This window comes from Oncorhynchus nerka, unplaced genomic scaffold (assembly GCF_034236695.1).
Source record: "Oncorhynchus nerka isolate Pitt River unplaced genomic scaffold, Oner_Uvic_2.0 unplaced_scaffold_1782, whole genome shotgun sequence".
NCBI lineage: Eukaryota > Metazoa > Chordata > Actinopteri > Salmoniformes > Salmonidae > Oncorhynchus > Oncorhynchus nerka.
In genome coordinates, this window is record NW_027039545.1 from 44,627 (window position 1) to 65,282 (window position 20,656).

At 51.1% G+C, this 20,656-nt stretch overlaps 1 protein-coding gene across 1 annotated transcript; it reads right to left on the reverse strand.

Annotated features, from left to right (window-relative positions):
• Positions 1-449: 449 nt before the first annotated feature.
• LOC135567808 (thioredoxin domain-containing protein 11-like) lies at positions 450-19,358 on the reverse strand. The gene is given in 15 exon segments (XM_065015021.1): positions 450-1,238; positions 1,956-2,036; positions 2,765-2,877; positions 5,320-5,468; positions 6,475-7,243; positions 7,493-7,621; positions 7,623-7,697; positions 10,163-10,275; positions 10,720-10,812; position 11,413; positions 11,512-11,591; positions 11,594-11,640; positions 16,202-16,299; positions 17,667-17,883; positions 19,051-19,358. Coding segments are annotated over 15 exon segments (2,649 nt in total). The 5' UTR covers positions 19,176-19,358; the 3' UTR covers positions 450-679.
• Positions 19,359-20,656: the final 1,298 nt, after the last annotated feature.

Below are 20,656 nucleotides of genomic sequence, written 5' to 3' on the forward strand. Positions count from 1 at the left end.
CTCCCAGTAAAACCCTCAGCAGGGTATTCTCCTCCCCTGTCAAGAGGCCATATAACTCCTCTCCTCCCCTGTCGTCTCCTCCCCTGTCGTCTCCTCCTCCTCCTCCTCCTCCCCTGTCTCCTCCTCTTCGTTCTCCTCCTCCCCTCTCTCTGTCTCCCTGGCTCTCAGGGCTCCTAGTAAAACCCTCAGCAGGGTATTCTCCTCCCCTGTCAAGAGGCCATATAACTCCTCTCCTCCCCAGTCTCTCCTCCTCCTCCCCCCGTCTCCTCCTCCTCCTCCTCCCCCTGTCTCCTCCTCCGTCTCCTCCTCCCCTCTCTCTGTCTCCCTGGCTCCCAGTAAAACCCTCAGCAGGGTATTCTCCTCCCCTGTCAAGAGGCCATATAACTCCTTTCCTCCCCTGTCGTCTCCTCCTCCCCTGTCTCCTCCCCCCTCCTCCCCCTGTCTCTCTTCTTCGTTCTCCTCCTCCCCTCTCTCTGTCTCCCTGGCTCTCAGGGCTCCCAGTAAAACCCTCAGCAGGGTATTCTCCTCCCCTGTCAAGAGGCCATATAACTCCTCTCCTCCCCTGTCGTCTCCTCCTCCTCCCCCGTCTCCTCCTCTTCGTTCTCCTCCTCCCCTCTCTCTGTCTCCCTGGCTCTCAGGGCTCCCAGTAAAACCCTCAGCAGGGTATTCTCCTCCCCTGTCAAGAGGCCATATAACTCCTCTCCTCCCCTGTCGTCTCCTCCTCCCCAGTCTCCTCCTCCTCCTCCGTCTCCTCCTCCTCCCCTCTCTCTGTCTCCCTGGCTCTCAGAGCTCCCAGTAAAACCCTCAGCAGCGTATTCTCAGTGAGAAGGTTCTCTGATGCGTCCGCTAGTTCCTGTAGTCTCCTGACCGCCTCCCCTAACTGACGACTCTTCTCCTTGTGCTGCTCCACTAGGCTCAGCCTCTCGCGTTGCAGCTCGCCATTCTGGGACTGCAGCAGTGCATTGTGGGTCTCCAGGGCCATGGCGTCGAAGGATAACCGCCGGTTGTCTCGCCACAGCTGGGCCAGTTGGTTGGAGAGGCGCTGGCGTGCACGATGTAACGTCTGGACTTCTCCTTGTAGAGCGCGGAACTCCGCCTTGAGGAGAACGTGAGGGTGAGGGTCGGATCCGTCTGCTTTCATTGGCTGGTGGGCGGAGTCGGAGTGCTTCAGGATGAAGCGTAATAGGGTGGGGAGAGTGATGGGCGTGTCCTCCGGGAACTTGACGGACAGGTGTTTCCTAAGAGACGAAGAGAGTCAGGAAGTAACATTAGACTAGTTAGTCTAACTAAATGAGGCATGAGAGGCTGTGGGAAAATATTAGTGAATCATAGACCAAAGGTCTTGTTTAGTGACATCATAGAACAGTCCAACAGGTCTTGTTCAGTACACAGAGAACAGTCTATTCAACAACAGGTCTTGTTTAGTACAGAGAGAACAGTCTATTCAATATCAGGTCTTGTTCAGTACACAGAGAACAGTCTATTCAACAACAGGTCTTGTTCAGTACACAGAGAACAGTCTATTCAACAACAGGTCTTGTTTAGTACACAGAGAACAGTCTATTAGAACAGTCTATTCAACAACAGGTCTTGTTTAGTACACAGAGAACAGTCTATTCAACAACAGGTCTTGTTTAGTATGATGGGTAGAGTTCATGTTCTGTATTACCTGTGTCTGGGGAAGAGGACAGGTATGTGTTCTGTCTTACCAGTGTCTGGGGAAGAGGACAGGTATGTGTTCTGTCTTACCAGTGTCTGGGGAAGAGGACAGGTATGTGTTCTGTCTTACCAGTGTCTGGGGAAGAGGACAGGTATGTGTTCTGTCTTACCAGTGTCTGGGGAAGAGGACAGGTATGTGTTCTGTCTTACCAGTGTCTGGGGAAGAGGAGGACAGGTATGTGTTCTGTATTACCTGTGTCTGAGGAAGAGGAGGACAGGTATGTGTTCTGTATTACCTGTGTCTGGGGAAGAGGAGGACAGAGGGGAAGTGATCCACCATGAACTCCCACGGCAGGTCGTTACGCGCCACGTTCACCCTACACACAGAGACAGTATGACGTCACATCCTGTTACTACAGGAAGTTTAACTGTAAACAGTTGAATATCAATGGTATGTAAAAAAGCTAAATAAAATTCAACCCAATTCAGCACTACATCACAAAATAGAAACAACCCCCCCCAACCAGTCAGCCAGCCAGTCAGCCAGCCAGCCAACCAGCCAGTCAGCGAGCCAGCCAGCCAGCCAGCCAGTCAACCAGCCAGTCAGCGAGCGAGCCAGCCAGCCAACCAGCGAGCCAACCAGTCAGCCAACAAGTCAGCCAGCCAGCCAACAAGTCAGCCAGCCAACCAGTCAGCCAGCCAACCAGTCAGTCAGCCAACCAGTCAGTCAGCCACCCAAGCTGCCAGTCAGTCAGCTAGCCAACAAGTCAGCCAGCCAACCAAGCTGCCAGCCAACCAGCGAGCCAGTCAGCGAGCCAACCAGCCAACCAACCAGCCAGTCAGCGAGCCAGTCAGTGAGCCAACCAGTCAGCCAACCAGTCAGTCAGCCAACCAGTCAGCCAGCCAACCAGTCAGTCAACCAGTCAGTCAGTCAGTCAACCAGCCAGCCAGTCAGCCACCCAAGCTGCCAGCCAGTCAGTCAGTCAGCCAACCAACCAGTCAGTCAACCAGTCAGTCAACCAGTCAGTCAGCCAGCCAGCCAGCCAGCCACCCAAGCTGCCAGCCAGTCAGTCAGCCAGTCAGCCAGCCAGTCAGTCAGCCCTACCTGGCGATGGTGACGGTGCTGTTTCCACGGAACATTCTAGCCAGCTGGATGATGACGTGGTTTAGAACAGAGCAGTATCCACACCACTGACTGTAGTAGAACAGCACCACATCCTGGAGAACACAACACGTTTTATATCCACACCACTGACTGTAGTAGAACAGCACCACATCCTGGAGAACACAACACGTTTTATATCCACACCACTGACTGTAGTAGAACAGCACCACATCCTGGAGAACACAACACGTTTTATATCCATAACCACTGACTGTAGTAGAACAGCACCACATCCTGGAGAACACAACACGTTTTATATCCATAACCACTGACTGTAGTAGAACAGCACCACATCCTGGAGAACACAACACATTTTATATCCATAACCACTGACTGTAGTAGAACAGCACCACATCCTGGAGAACACAAACGTTTTATATCCAACCACTGACTGTAGTAGAACAGCACCACATCCTGGAGAACACAACACGTTTTATATCCATAACCACTGACTGTAGTAGAACAGCACCACATCCTGGAGAACACAACACGTTTTATATCCATAACCACTGACTGTAGTAGAACAGCACCACATCCTGGAGAACACAACACGTTTTATATCCATAACCACTGACTGTAGTAGAACAGCACCACATCCTGGAGAACACAACACGTTTTATATCCATAACCACTGACTGTAGTAGAACAGCACCACATCCTGGAGAACACAACACGTTTTATAGCCACACCACTGACTGTAGTAGAACAGCACCACATCCTGGAGAACACAACACGTTTTATATCCATAACCACTGACTGTAGTAGAACAGCACCACATCCTGGAGAACACAACACGTTTTATATCCATAACCACTGACTGTAGTAGAACAGCACCACATCCTGGAGAACACAACACATTAAAGATGTTTTATAGCCACACCACTGACTGTAGTAGAACAGCACCACATCCTGGAGAACACAACACGTTTTATATCCATAACCACTGACTGTAGTAGAACAGCACCACATCCTGGAGAACACAACACGTTTTATAGCCACACCACTGACTGTAGTAGAACAGCACCCATCCTGGAGACGTTTTATAGCCATAACCACTGACTGTAGTAGAACAGCACCACATCCTGGAGAACACAACACGTTTTATATCCATAACCACTGACTGTAGTAGAACAGCACCACATCCTGGAGAACACAACACGTTTTATATCCATAACCACTGACTGTAGTAGAACAGCACCACATCCTGGAGAACACAACACGTTTTATATCCATAACCACTGACTGTAGTAGAACAGCACCACATCCTGGAGAACACAACACGTTTTATAGCCATAACCACTGACTGTAGTAGAACAGCACCACATCCTGGAGAACACAACACGTTTTATAGCCATAACCACTGACTGTAGTAGAACAGCACCACATCCTGGAGAACACAACACGTTTTATAGCCATAACCACTGACTGTAGTAGAACAGCACCACATCCTGGAGAACACAACACGTTTTATAGCCATAACCACTGACTGTAGTAGAACAGCACCACATCCTGGAGAACACAACACGTTTTATAGCCATAACCACTGACTGTAGTAGAACAGCACCACATCCTGGAGAACACAACACGTTTTATAGCCATAACCACTGACTGTAGTAGAACAGCACCACATCCTGGAGAACACAACACGTTTTATATCCATAACCACTGACTGTAGTAGAACAGCACCACATCCTGGAGAACACAACACGTTTTATAGCCATAACCACTGACTGTAGTAGAACAGCACCACATCCTGGAGAACACAACACGTTTTATAGCCATAACCACTGACTGTAGTAGAACAGCACCACATCCTGGAGAACACAACACATTAAAGACGTTTTATATCCATAACCACTGACTGTAGTAGAACAGCACCACATCCTGGAGAACACAACACGTTAAAGAGTGATTTATCACATTCATCAAGAAAAGCTGTTTTATAGCCATAAGCCCTGTCCATCCTAGAAACCAGAAACCAGTCTGAACTGAACAACTACAACTAGGACGTGTCTTTAAAGGTCTGTCAAATCAAACCACACAGTTATTATGGTGTTAAACCAGTGTGAGGTGGTGGTGAGGACCACCTTCCCTCTCCCTCCCTCCCTCTCCTCCTCTCTCCCTCCCTGCTCCTCCTCTCTCATTTTTACTCCTCCTCTCCCTGGCTGCCTCCTCTCTCTCCTCCCTCTCCCCTCCTCATTTTTCTCTCTCCTTTCTACTCCCTCTCTCTCCTCCCTCCTCCTCCTCATTTTCCTCTCTCCTTTCTACTCCGTCTCCCTGGATGCCTCCTCTCTCTCCTCCCTCCCTGCTCCTCCTCCCTGCTCCTCCTCTCTCTCTCTTCCTCCCTCCCTCTCCACTCCTCCCTCATTTTCTCCTCCTTTCTACTCCCTCTCCCTGGCTGCCTCCTCTCTCTCCTCCTCCCTGCTTCTCCCTTTCCTCCTTTTCCTCTTTCCTTTCTACTCCGTCTCCCTGGATGCCTCCTCTCTCTCACCCACCCTGTGAGGATCCATGACAGTAGTAAGGAAAGAGGTGGTGGTCAGCTCTGAGATGAGGGGTCTCTTCTGGGTCCTCTCCTCCTCTCTCCTCCCCACCAGGCGTCTCTGCAGTGGGCTGTGGGAGGTGCTAAAGTTCCTGATGAACAACTCTGGAGGGACAAGACGACACACATGGGTATAAAGCTGTCTATTTTCCCTAGACCTGGCCTGGGTTCAAATACTATTAGAAATCTTTCAAATACTTTGCTTTAGCCTGCCTGGAGTGCCAGATGGGTGGGGTTTGCAGTTTCAGGACGTTTCTATTGGTCCATTAAGCCAGGCCAGCTCAATCAAGCACAGCTGCAGAATTTTAAATTATTTCAAATGGTATTTAAACCCAGGTCTGTTTCCAAGTAGACAGTGACTCTAACAGTAGCTAGTTGACCCTGTAGCTCCCCAGAGACTCTGTAACAGTAGCTAGTTGACCCTGTAGCTCCCCAGAGACTCTAACAGTAGCTAGTTGACCCTGTAGCTCCCCAGAGACTCTCTAACAGTAGCTAGTTGACCCAGTAGCTCCCCAGTGACTCTAACAGCAGCTAGTTGACCCTGTAGCTCCCCAGTGACTCTGTAACAGTAGCTAGTTGACCCAGTAGCTCCCCAGTCTTACCCAGAGACTCTGTAACAGTAGCTAGTTGACCCAGTAGCTCCACAGTCTTACCCAGTGACTCTGTAACAGTAGCTAGTTGACCCAGTAACTCCCCAGAGACTCTGTAACAGTAGCTAGTTGACCCAGTAACTCCCCAGTCTTACCCAGTGACTCTGTAACAGTAGCTAGTTGACCCAGTAACTCCCCAGAGACTCTGTAACAGTAGCTAGTTGACCCAGTAACTCCCCAGAGACTCTGTACCAGTAGCTAGTTGACCCTGTAACTCCCCAGAGACTCTGTAACAGTAGCTAGTTGACCCTGTAGCTCCCCAGTCATACCCAGAGACTCTAACAGTAGCTAGTTGACCCTGTAGCTCCCCAGAGACTCTGTAACAGTAGCTAGTTGACCCAGTAGCTCCTCAGTCTTACCCAGAGACTCTGTAACAGTAGCTAGTTGACCCAGTAACTCCCCAGTCTTACCCAGAGACTCTGTAACAGTAGCTAGTTGACCCAGTATCTCCCCAGTCTTACCCAGAGACTCTGTAACAGTAGCGGTTCCTCTGTGGTCCAGAACGTAGTGCACCTCATCCTTCAGGTTCACGATGGTCACAAATGACTGTGCGCCATCACCGGTCCCGTTGCCTAGCAACCTTCCTAACTCCCCCAGGCCACCGCCACCCATCTCGGCGTTGCCTAGCGCCCCGAGACGCACCGCCAGCGGCCAGTGGAGGGCGGAGTCCAGGATGTAGAACCTGAGCGTCTTATTTGTCCGACACCTCAACCCTTTAATCCCGCCTGCATCCTGGTCCTGGGAGGACGGGGAGGAGTCCTGGGAGGAAGATGGTGAGGGAGGGGGTGTCCCTAACCCCTCGTTGTCTAGCCCTAGCCCCTGATGTGGGGGAAGGGAAACCCCTAGCTGTCCCAGAGTTCTACAACAGGCACTATAGCGACCTGACGACGGGCTGTAGCTACTCAGGATGTTACTACAGGCAACCGTCGTCGCCGTCGCAGCAACAGGTAGGCAGCATCGTCTGAGGTAGGACTGGAGCACGGCAGCGCCAGCTGATGTCTGGGAGGGGAAGGTGCACAGGGGAGAGCGACCCGGATTGGACTGGTTGAGACAAAGCTCACACACCCTGGAGGTGGAGCCTGGAAGGGGGTGTGGCCTGGGCAGAACCACTGAGAGGCAGCAGAGAGGGGGGGACAGGGGCTGGGAGGGTCCACTGTAGTAGTGGTCAGAGGGGTGGTGGTGGTGAGGGGAGTCGCTACAGGAATGGTAGCGAACCGCGACGTCTGCAATCTAGAAGGGGGTCGAAGAGTTAAATTAATGTGGATATAAAAATGGAGAGATTTAGACATTCTCATCTTCAGAGATCTGAAGCCGTCTGACTACATTCATCTAGATGGAACAATTCACAATGATGTTCTCGAGCCATGTTTTATTCTTCATCACATCAAAATATGAAATGTTGTAGTAAATTTATTTTATTTTATTGTAGTTGTAGTAGTGGTTGATGTAAGGGTCGTCGTTGTTGTCGTGGTGACTCACCTGCGTCAGCAGCGGGTCGGGGCCGTGCCCCAGGGGATTGTGGGGCAGGAAGAGCAGGAGGGCAGGGCCTTTGGTCAGTTCCTGCTCCAGAAGGCGGGACTTAGCACCAGTCGGCGCCAGCCATTGGAGGGACGGTCTCGCGGTGCTCAAAGACCCAGGAACAGATGCCTTCAGAGGTGAAGTTACGCTCCCAACTAGGGAAAATCTGAGGGGGAGGGAGGAGAGAGAGGGGAGAGAGGGGAGAGGGGATAGAGAGGGAGTCAGGGGGAGAGAGGGGGGAGAGGGGAGAGGGATAGAGAGGGGAGTCGGGGGGGGGGATAGAGAGGGGGAGATAGAGGGGATAGAGGGATAGAGGAAGAGACGGGGAGATAGAGGGGATAGAGAGAGGGGATAGACGGGGGAGAGGAGTCAGGGGAGACGGGGAGAGACGGGAGAGAGAGGGAGAGATGGGATAGAGGGGGAGTCAGGGGGAGACAGGGGGAGAGACGGGGGAGAGAGAGGGAGACGGGGATAGAGAGGGGAGAGACGGGGAGAGGGGAGGGATAGAGGGGAGGGAGTCAGGGGGGGGTCAGATAGAGAGGGGAGAGGGGAGAGGGGGATAGGGGAGAGAGAGGGGGGAGAGGGGATAGAGAGGGGGAGAGATCAGGGGGAGACGGGGAGAGATGGGGGAGACAGGGGAGAGAGAGGGGATAGAGAGGGGGAGAGGGGGAGATGGGATAGAGGGGGGAGAGGGGATAGATGGGAGAGACGGGGAGAGGGAGTCAGGGGGAGAGAGGGGATAGAGAGGGGATAGAGACGGGAGAGATGGGATAGAGGGGGATAGAGAGGGGATAGACGGGGAGGGGGAGACGGGATGGAGAGGGGAGAGGGATAGGGGGATAGACGGGATAGAGGGGGAGACGGGAGAGGGGGGAGAGGGGGATAGAGAGGGGATAGAGAGACGGGATAGGGGGGAGACGGGATAGAGGGGGAGACAGGATAGAGGGGGAGACAGGGGATAGAGGGGATAGATGGGATAGAGGTGGGAGAGGGGGAGACGGGGGATAGAGGGGAGAGACGGGGAGATGGGATAGAGAGGGGACAGGGGGAGACGGGGAGATGGGATAGAGAGGGACAGGGGAGGGGATAGAGGTGGGATAGAGGGGAGATGGGATAGAGGGGGAGGGGGATAGAGACGGGGGATAGAGGGGGGAGACAGAAAGGTAAAGCTAAACCTCCATAGGAACAAATTACAGTACCAGGAGATATTCCTGAATATTTGACCCGACCAGGAGAAAGTCACTATCGCATTAGAGGAAACCAAGACTACTCTCAGGGCCGGCCTGCTGGTGCTCACTAGCAGGAGTGACTTTACCCAGCAGGTCAGGATAATTAACGTGGCAGGATAATTACGTGGCAGGTCAGGATAATTGGCAGGCAGGATAGGATAATTAACGTGGCAGGTCAGGATAATTAACGTGGCAGGATAATTAACGTGGCAGGATAATTAACGTGGCAGGTTAGGATAATTAACGTGACAGGTTAGGATAATTAACGTGGCAGGATAATTAACGTGGCAGGATAAATAACGTGGCAGGTTAGGATAATTAACGTGGCAGGGCAGGATAATTAAGGATAATTAACGTGGCAGGTTAGGATAATTAACGTGGCAGGATAATTAACGTGGCAGGGCAGGATAATTAACGTGGCAGGATAGGATAATTAACGTGGCAGGTCAGGATAATTAACGTGGCAGGATAATTAACGTGGCAGGATAATTAACGTGGCAGGATAATTAACGTGGCAGGTTAGGATAATTAACGTGACAGGTCAGGATAATTAACGTGGCAGGATAATTAACGTGGCAGGATAATTAACGTGGCAGGTTAGGATAATTAACGTGACAGGTTAATTAACGTGGCAGGATAATTAACGTGGCAGGGCAGGATAATTAACGTGGCAGGATAATTAGGTTGGCAGGTCAGGAAAAGGGTTGGCAGGATAATTGTCCCCAGGGCAGGACCAGGTCGTGGCAGGTTAAAAAGGAAAAAACAGTCTTGGCAGGTTAGGATCATAACGTGGCAGGTTAGGATCATCACGTGGCAGGTTGAGGATCACCACGTGGCAGGTTAGTAATTGGGTTTAGGTTAAGAAAAGGTTAGCTAAAATTGTCCCCTGATCTACAACCAGGTCTGCCCTTAAAAAAAAAAACAGTCTTGGTTTCCACTAATGCGACTCTGGGCCCTGACAAGTCTGTTTGTCACGTGCTGATGACATCACCACTGAGCAGTGAGTAGTTGAAGTGTCGGTAGACAAGGGGTGGGCGTGTGTCGACTGACCAATGAGGAGTTGACGTGTCAGTAGACAAGGGGGTGGGCGTGTGTCGACTGACAAGGGGGGTGGGCGTATGTCGACTGACCAATGAGGAGTTGAAGTGTCGGTAGACAAGGGGGGTGGGCGTGTGTCGACTGACCAATGAGGAGTTGAAGTGTCGGTAGACAAGGGGGGTGGGCGTGTGTCGACTGACCAATGAGGAGTTGAAGTGTCGGTAGACAAGGGGGGTTGGCGTGTGTCGACTGACCAATGAGGAGTTGAAGTGTGTCAGTAGACAAGGGGGGTGGGCGTGTGTCGACTGACCAATGAGGAGTTGAAGTGTCGGTAGACAAGGGGGGTGGGCGTGTGTCGACTGACCAATGAGGAGTTGAAGTGTCGGTGCAGGTAGACTGTCTGGTCATCTCTGACTGAGATGGACTCTGCCACCTGTCTACTGGTCACCACCCCGAAACGCACCGCACCACGGAAGTCTGAGGCAGGGAAGAGCAACACACACTTTCATTGATCTTTTACTTCTCATTTCTATAGTCACAGAACTAGAATGAGTAGAACAGGCCTTGCTATGTATTGGGCAGGTCTATTCATTCTATTTCAATGGCTATGACATTCTACTCCGGTGGCAAAAACCCCAGCAGGTAGCTTACACTGGATTAGAGGACTTCTTCAGGGCTTTCAGGGGGAGTTAGCCAGTTAGTTACCTCTCTTCAGGGCATGTTAGCATGAGGTTCAGGGCTTTTACAGTTACCTCTCTTCAGGGCTTTAGGGAGTTAGCCAGTTAGCATGTAGAGGTTAGCTTACCTCTCTTCAGGGCTTTAGGGAGTTAGCATGTAGCGGTTAGCTTACCTCTCTTCAGGGCTTTAGGGAGTTAGCTCTCTTCAAGGCTTTAGGGAGTTAGCATGTAGCGGTTAGCTTACCTCTCTTCAAGGCCTGCAGAGCTGAGGAGAGGTATGTGATGTAGCCGGGAGGCTGAGGAGAAGAGTTGAACTGGAAATAACCCACTACCCCGGCTGGGAGGCAGGAGAGGAAAACAGACATGAAACACGTGACTTGGGTTGCAAAAATCCAGTAGCTTCCTCAAAATTCAAAGGTTTTCCAGAAACCTTGGTTAGAGGATTCTGGATTTCCTGTTTATTCCCTCCTGATTCTGTGAATCCTCCAAACAGGATTTCTGTTCAACCTGGGCATTATGGGAAAGGTACTGTGACATCACAGGTCATAGAAGCAGTAGAAGCAGTCAGCCATGTCAGAAAGACTCACTTTTAATCTAGGTCTTATCTACAGGCTAAACCCTGCTAGCAAAACAAACCAGGCTCTCTGTTGTGACAGACAGAGGCACTACAGAAAGGATTAAACAAAAAAACTGGCTAAACAGCTCCTCCAGAACATAACACCCTCCACCATACCGTACACGACACCTGACCCACAGGTACACCACACCTAGTGGACCACTCCCAAATGGCACCCGGTTCCCTATATATAGGTGTCCTACTGTTTAACCATGGCCCTGTAGGGCACGATAAAGGAACAGGGTTTCATTTGAGATATGATCACTCATTGTGACATCGAACTCTTGTCTTTCAACAGAAAAATAACACCCAAAGCATAACACTCATTTCCTCTCATCTCTTTGTTTCTCTGCTCTGTCTTTATTCTTATTCCCTTCAGCCCCACCCCCCATTCTTATCCCCTTATATCCCCCCCCATACCTCATGATAAGACAGGAAGTCTTGTAGTGTGGCTCGTGATGGTAGGTAGGTCAGTGGGGTGATGACTCTCAGGATGAACCCTCTACATAGGAAGCCAGGAACGGACCCTTGTACTCTATAGGGCCAAACCTCCAGAACCAGACAGGGGAGACAGATACAACATGTGTAGGAGGACCCATTTAGAACCAGACAGGGGGGGCAGATACAACATGTCAGATAGGAGGACCCATTTAGAACCAGACAGGGGGGGGGACAGATACAACATGTCAGAGTAGGAGGACCCATTTAGAACCAGACAGGGGGGGACAGATACAACATGTCAGAGTAGGAGGACCCATTTAGAACCAGACAGGGGGGGACTACAACATGTCAGACATGTAGGAGGACCCATTTAGAACCAGACAGGGGGGGAAGATACAACATGTCAGATGTAGGAGGACCCATTTAGAACCAGACAGGGGGTGACAGATACAACATGTCAGAGTAGGAGGACCCATTTAGAACCAGACCAGATACAACATGTCAGAGTAGGAGGACCCATTTACAACCAGAGAACCAGACAGATACAACATGTCAGAGTAGGAGGACCCATTTAGAACCAGACAGGGGGGACAGATACAACATGTCAGAGTAGGAGGACCCATTTAGAACCAGAGGGGGGGGATACAACATGTCAGAGTAGGAGGACCCATTTAGAACCAGACAGGGGGGGGATACAACATGTCAGAGTAGGAGGACCCATTTAGAACCAGACAGGGGGGGGACAGATACAACATGTCAGAGTAGGAGGACCCATTTAGAACCAGACAGGGGGGACAGATACAACATGTCAGAGTAGGAGGACCCATTTAGAACCAGACAGGGGGGGATACAACATGTCAGAGTAGGAGGACCCATTTAGAACCAGACAGGGGGGATACAACATGTCAGAGTAGGAGGACCCATTTAGAACCAGACAGGGGGGACAGATACAACATGTCAGAGTAGGAGGACCCATTTAGAACCAGACAGGGGGGGACAGAACATGTCAGAGTAGGAGGACCCATTTAGAACCAGACAGGGGGGACAGATACAACATGTCAGAGTAGGAGGACCCATTTAGAACCAGACAGGGGGGATACAACATGTCAGAGTAGGAGGACCCATTTAGAACCAGACAGGGGGGGGACAGATACAACATGTCAGAGTAGGAGGACCCATTTAGAACCAGACAGGGGGGGACAGATACAACATGTCAGAGTAGGAGGACCCATTTAGAACCAGATACAACATGTCAGAGTAGGAGGACCCATTTAGAACCAGACAACATGTCAGAGTAGGAGGACCCATTTAGAACCAGACAGGAGGGGGGGACAGATACAACATGTCAGAGTAGGAGGACCCATTTAGAACCAGACAGGGGGGACAGATACAACATGTCAGAGTAGGAGGACCCATTTAGAACCAGACAGGGGGGGGGGATACAACATGTCAGAGTAGGAGGACCCATTTAGAACCAGACATGTCAGAGTAGGAGGACCCATTTAGGAGGGGGGACAGATACAACATGTTAGGAGGACCCAGACAGGGGGGGGGGACAGATACAACATGTCAGAGTAGGAGGACCCATTTAGAACCAGACAGGGGGGATACAACATGTCAGAGTAGGAGGACCCATTTAGAACCAGACAGGGGGGGGACAGATACAACATGTCAGAGTAGGAGGACCCATTTAGAACCAGACAGGGGGGGACAGATACAACATGTCAGAGTAGGAGGACCCATTTAGAACCAGACAGGGGGGATACAACATGTCAGAGTAGGAGGACCCATTTAGAACCAGACAGGGGGGGGGATACAACATGTCAGAGTAGGAGGACCCATTTAGAACCAGACAGGGGGGACAGATACAACATGTCAGAGGAGGACCCATTTAGGAGGACCCATTTAGAACCAGACAGGGGGGGACAGATACAACATGTCAGAGTAGGAGGACCCATTTAGAACCAGACAGGGGGGGGACAGATACAACATGTCAGAGTAGGAGGACCCATTTAGAACCAGACAGGGGGGGACAGATACAACATGTCAGAGTAGGAGGACCCATTTAGAACCAGACAGGGGGACAGAGACAACAACATGTCAGAGTAGGAGGACCCATTTAGAACCAGAGGGAGGGGGATACAACATGTCAGAGGAGGGGGACAGGGGGATACAACATGTCAGAGTAGGAGGACCCATTTTTAGGGGGGATACAACAGAGTAGGAGGACCCATTTAGAACCAGACAGGGGGGGATACAACATGTCAGAGTAGGAGGACCCATTTAGAACCAGACAGGGGGGGGGGACAGATACAACATGTCAGAGTAGGAGGACCCATTTAGAACCAGACAGGAGGGGGGGACAGATACAACATGTCAGAGTAGGAGGACCCATTTAGAACCAGACAGGGGACAGATACAACATGTCAGAGTAGGAGGACCCATTTAGAACCAGACAGGAGGATACAACATGTCAGAGTAGGAGGACCCATTTAGAACCATACAACATGTCAGAGTAGGAGGGAACCAGATACAACATGTCAGAGTAGGAGGACCCATTTAGAACCAGACAGGGGGGGGATACAACATGTCAGAGTAGGAGGACCCATTTAGAACCAGACAGGGGGACAGATACAACATGTCAGAGTAGGAGGACCCATTTAGAACCAGACAGGGGGGGACAGATACAACATGTCAGAGTAGGAGGACCCATTTAGAACCAGACAGGGGGGGACAGATACAACATGTCAGAGTAGGAGGACCCATTTAGAACCAGACAGATACAACATGTCAGAGTAGGAGGGAACCAGACAGGGGGGATACAACATGTCAGAGTAGGAGGACCCATTTAGAACCAGACAGGGGGGGGGACAGATACAACATGTCAGAGTAGGAGGACCCATTTAGAACCAGACAGGGGGAAACAACATGACAGTAGGGGGGATACAACATGTCAGAGTAGGAGGACCCATTTAGAACCAGATGTCAGTAGGGGGGACAGATACAACATGTCAGAGTAGGAGGACCCATTTAGAACCAGACAGGGGGGGATACAACATGTCAGAGTAGGAGGACCCATTTAGAACCAGACAGGGGGGGATACAACATGTCAGAGTAGGAGGACCCATTTAGAACCAGACAGGGGGGGGGGGATACAACATGTCAGAGTAGGAGGACCCATTTAGAACCAGACAGGGGGGGGATACAACATGTCAGAGTAGGAGGACCCATTTAGAACCAGACAGGGGGATACAACATGACAGGAGGACCCATTTAGAACCAGACAGGGGGGGGATACAACATGTCAGAGTAGGAGGACCCATTTAGAACCAGACAGGGGAGGACAGATACAACATGTCAGAGTAGGAGGACCCATTTAGAACCAGACAGGGGGGGGACAGATACAACATGTCAGAGTAGGAGGACCCATTTAGAACCAGACAGGGGGACAGATACAACATGTCAGAGTAGGAGGACCCATTTAGAACCAGACAGGGGGGACAGATACAACATGTCAGAGTAGGAGGACCCATTTAGAACCAGACAGACAGGATTTAGAACCAGACAACATGTCAGAGTAGGAGGACCCATTTAGAACCAGACAGGGGGGGATGTCAGAGAGGGGGAACCAGACAGGGGGATACAACATGTCAGAGTAGGAGGACCATTTAGAACCAGACAGATACAACATGTGGATGACCCATTTAGAACCAGACAGGGGGGGGACAGATACAACATGTCAGAGTAGGAGGACCCATTTAGAACCAGACAGGGGGGACAGATACAACATGGGGGAGACCCATTTAGAACCAACATGTCAGATACAACATGTCAGGAGAGGACCCATTTAGAACCAGACAGGGGGGATACAACATGTCAGAGTAGGAACCCATTTAGAACCAGACGGGGGGGTGGATACAACATGGATAGGAGGACCCATTTAGAACCAGACAGGGGACAGATTTACAACATGTCAGAGTAGGAGGACCCATTTAGAACCAGACAGGAGGGGGGGACAGATACAACATGTCAGAGTAGGAGGACCCATTTAGAACCAGACAGGGGGGGACAGATACAACATGTCTGACCCATTTAGAACCAGACAGGGGGGGACCAGATACAACCAGAGTAGGAGGACCCATTTAGAACCAGACAGGGGGACAGATACAACATGTCAGAGTAGAACCAGAGGATACAATTTAGAACCAGAACAGACAGGGGGGGACAGATACAACATGTCAGAGTAGGAGGACCCATTTAGAACCAGACAGGGGGGACAGACACAACATGTCAGAGTAGGAGGACCCATTTAGAACCAGACAGGAGGGGGACAGACAACATGTCAGAGTAGGACAGTACAAGGGTCCGCATTCTCCCTCTAGGAATGACAGGGTATAGATATAGAGCAACTAGACTACACATTGAACTGCACTAGAACAGGTAGGTGACAGGATATAGATTAGAGCAACTAGACTACCTCCTTTACCTCTTGTAGAACAGGTGGATGACAGGGTATAGATATAGAGCAACACTATATCTCCTTTACCTCTTGTAGAACAGGTGGATGACAGGATATAGATATAGGGCAACTAGACTATATCTCCTTTACCTCTTGTAGAACAGGTGGATGACAGGATATAGATATAGAGCTAGACTATATCTCCTTTACCTCTTGTAGAACAGGTGGATGACAGGATATTGGTAGAAGCTCTTCTGTTTCCTGCATTTCCCCTGGCTCCACCAACAGTTCACTGCCACAAACTGCACCTGTACAAACAGACAGCAGAGGCAGAATAAGACCACAGCACACCACCTGTACAGACCAGGAGTCCCATTTAGAAACAGCTTCACAATTTAATACAGTAACTAGGAGGTGTATTGAGTTGTACTGTCTACAGTAGAAACAGACTGGCAACCTTTAGCACCATGCAACAGATAGACCAGGGTGTATTCATTAGTCCAAAACCGTTGCATAAACATTTGGTCTGTTGCAAAACATTTTGCAACAGAAACCTCTTCCTCCAAATGGAAAACATTTTGCAATGAAAACAAGTTTCTATACAACAAATTCAAGTAGGTCCCACCCTGTTTGCTTCCTGAGCAGTAAACAGTTTCCATTGCAAAAGGTTTTGCAACAGGCCAAATGTTTATGCAACGGTCTGTGACTAATGAATACAACCCTGTTCTGAAATATACTGTTCTGAACCAACCCTCAGCAGGATAAGCCAGTCCACAATAGTGCAGTTCCCTGCCTGTCTGGCCAGCCTCCGGACGACCTCTTGGCGAGTGGCGATGAAGTGTGAGTGCGTGTGTGTGTGTGTGTGTGTGTGTGCGTACATTCCTGTGTGTGTACCTGTTTGACCAGCCTCCGTGCGACCGCCTGGACCTCGTGGCGAGCGGCGATGGAGTGTGAGCGTGTGTGTGTGTACCTGTTTGACCAGCCTCCGTGTGACCTCCTGGACCTTGTGGCGAGCGGCGATGGAGTGTGAGCGTGTGTGTACCTGTTTGACCAGCCTCCGTGCGACCTCCTGGACCTCATGGCGAGCGGCGATGGAGTGTGAGCGTGTGTGTACCTGTTTGACCAGCCTCCGTGCGACCTCCTGGACCTCGTGGCGCGATGGAGTGTGAGCGTGTGTGTACCTGTTTGACCAGCCTCCGTGCGACCTCCTGGACCTCGTGGCGAGCGGCGATGGAGTGTGAGCGTGTGTGTACCTGTTTGACCAGCCTCCGTGCGACCTCCTGGACCTCGTGGCGATGGAGTGTGAGCGTGTGTGTACCTGTTTGACCAGCCTCCGTGCGACCTCCTGGACCTCGTGGCGAGCGGCGATGGAGTGTGAGCGTGTGTGTACCTGTTTGACCAGCCTCCGTGCGACCTCCTGGACCTCGTGGCGATGGAGTGTGAGCGTGTGTGTACCTGTTTGACCAGCCTCCGTGCGACCTCCTGGACCTCGTGGCGAGCGGCGATGGAGTGTGAGCGTGTGTGTACCTGTTTGACCAGCCTCCGTGCGACCTCCTGGACCTCGTGGCGAGCGGCGATGGAGTGTGAGCGTGTGTGTGTGTACCTGTTTGACCAGCCTCCGTGCGACCTCCTGGACCTCGTGGCGAGCGGCGATGGAGTGTGAGCGTGTGTGTACCTGTTTGACCAGCCTCCGTGCGACCTCCTGGACCTCGTGGCGAGCGGCGATGGAGTGAGCACACCAGGGAGCATAGAAGAAGATGACGGACACCTCTGCCGCGCCCCTCAGCCTCTCCACCTGCTCCAGCTGACCCAGGTACAGGTCCACTACAGGGGCCTCGGCAGAGAAGAACCTCACCGGGGGACGCGCCGACGCAACCACATTCTTAGCCCGGCTAGGAGGGAGAAGAGGGACGGAAGGGGGTGTCAGAGAGAGAGACAGAGAGACAGAGACAGAGAGAGAGGAGGGATGGAAGGGGTGTCAGAGAGAGAGAGAGACAGAGAGACAGAGAGAGAGAAGACAGAGAGAGAGAGAGACAGAGACAGAGACAGAGAGAGAGAAGAGGGATGGAAGGGGGTGTCAGAGAGAGAGAGAGACAGAGAGACAGACAGAGAGAGAGAAGAGGGATGGAAGGGGGTGTCAGAGAGAGAGAGAGAGAGAGACAGAGAGAGATACCCAACCAACGAACCGATGATTTCCACATCAAACACACTGCAGGTGAGTTAGCCGAGACTGTTCTCCACCTATAAAAAAGTTGCTTACAGCTGCACTAGGGTCAGACGGCCGCACTAGGGTCAGACGGCCGCACTAGGGTCAGACGGCCGCACTAGGGTCAGACGGCCGCACTAGGGTCAGACAGCCGCACAAGGGACAGACAGCTGCACTAGGGTCAGACAGCCGCACTAGGGTCAGACAGCCGCACTAGGGACAGACAGCTGCACTAGGGTCAGACAGCATTCTTCTGTAGATTAAGCCGGTGACAGATGTGGATCGGAAAAGCGTACCTCAATCCAGGGATGAGAATTTAGTTGTATTGAGACTTGTTTCTACTGTATTATTGACTGTATGTTTGTTCGACTCCATGTGTAACTCTGTGTTGTTGAATGTGTCGAACTGCTTTGCTTTATCTTGGCCAGGTCGCAATTGTAAATTAGAACTTGTTCTCAACTAGCCTACCTGGTTAAATAAAGGTGAAATAAAAAATATATATAAAAAAAATCTACTCAGGAATGCTGTTCGACCCCAGTGCAGCTGTAATCAATAGTGTCTCGGATCTGATGGCTAAACCATAACTATCAGCTATTGGAACATAGCCCACTGTTAAAGTTACAACTTCAGCCTAAGACAGATAGCTAGATCAGGGGGTTTTACCTAGGGGACCCCCAGTTGTTTTTTATCTATTCCAGAGTAAGCACACCTGATTCAACGAATCATCAAGCCGTTGTGAATTAGGTGAGCTTGTTCAGGGACACAACAAAACTGTGAAATGCCTGGTGGTTTGTCACTAAAAACCACAGATATCTACCGGCAGTTTATCAGCCATCCGAACGATGTTACCTACCTGCAGGTAAATGTAACCGCCAGTAGTAGCAGGACGCTCAGCAGTATCGCCCCGCAGACAAGCACTGGTCTCCGGGCCATCAGACTAGACACCTGCCTAAGAGACTGCCGCAGCCACCGAAGCATTACAGGGAACTACCCGGCTAGCCCTCCCATCGGATCTACACGCCCTGGCGGTATAAGGCCATTCAGCTAGCGGGCGGGGAGGTTGTAGGTTCCGCGAGGCGCGGTAGGGTTGTGTAGGTTCCGTAGGTTGCACATTTATCGTGTTTTGGGCAGAGTTTAGTTCAAACACGAACAAGCCAACCTTCCTTCCCCACGTAGACTTAGCTACTTCCGCAATGACGCTGCTCCACGTCAAGGGAGCGTCGGGAAGTAATCGGTCAAATCGGAAAAGTAGAATCGTTAGAATTTATTGTAGTAGTAGTAGTTCAATACTCAATCAGAATAAAAGTGACTTAAACTATGAATTTACTCCATTACTTATAGTTCTAAATGGATACGTATTGCATCGTAAAAAGTAAGGTGGTTGTTTTGTAAGGTTTCGTGTTATGAATTGTTTCGTTATTGTCAGATTGTCTCTCAAACTGCTAAACCGCAGCTGCCGTATCTGTGGTATTACTGTCAAAGACCGCTAGGTCGGGTTCGTTCTCCACTGCAATGCTTTCTCTGAGTTTTGGGCATTGCAGCCGAATTTAAAGGCGATACTGACTAATACAAATAATATTTCTTAATAAATACTCGATATTATTTGTAGATCAGTCGGTCACAATTTCAGTCAGTTGGTCACAACTTACACATGACACATCACGGTTTTGAAGCAGTCATTCTTTCATTTTTATTTATTTAAGTAGGCAAGAACAAATTCTTATTTACAATGACGGCCTACCGGGGAACAGCGGGATAACTGCCTTGTTACAGAACGAGAGACGTTTACCTTGTCAGCTCGGGGATTCCAGCCAACAATCTTTCGGCTACTGGCCCTACACTCTAACCACCAGGCTACCTGCCGCCCCTACACTCTAACCACTAGGTTACCTGCCCCCTACACACTCTAACCACAGGCTACCTGCCGCCCCCTACACTCTAACCACCAGGCTACCTGCCGCCCCTACACTCCAACCACCAGGCTACCTGCCCCCCTACACTCTAACCACCAGGCTACCTGCCGCCCCCTACACTCTAACCACCAGGCTACCTGCCGCCCCTACACTCTAACCACCAGGCTACCTGCCGCCCCCACACTCTAACCACTAGGCTACCTGCCGCCCCTACACTCTAACCACCAGGCTACCTGCCGCCCTCCACTCTAACCACCAGGCTACCTGCCGCCCCTCCACTCTAACCACCAGGCTACCTGCCTCCCCCACACTCTAACCACTAGGCTACCTGCCGCCCCTACACTCTAACCACTAGGCTACCTGCCGCCCCTACACTCTAACCACCAGGCTACCTGCCGCCCTACACTCTAACCACTAGGCTACCTGCCGCCCCTACACTCTAACCACCAGGCTACCTGCCGCCCTACACTCTAACCACTAGGCTACCTGCCGCCCCTACACTCTAACCACCAGGCTACCTGCCGCCCCTACACTCTAACCACTAGG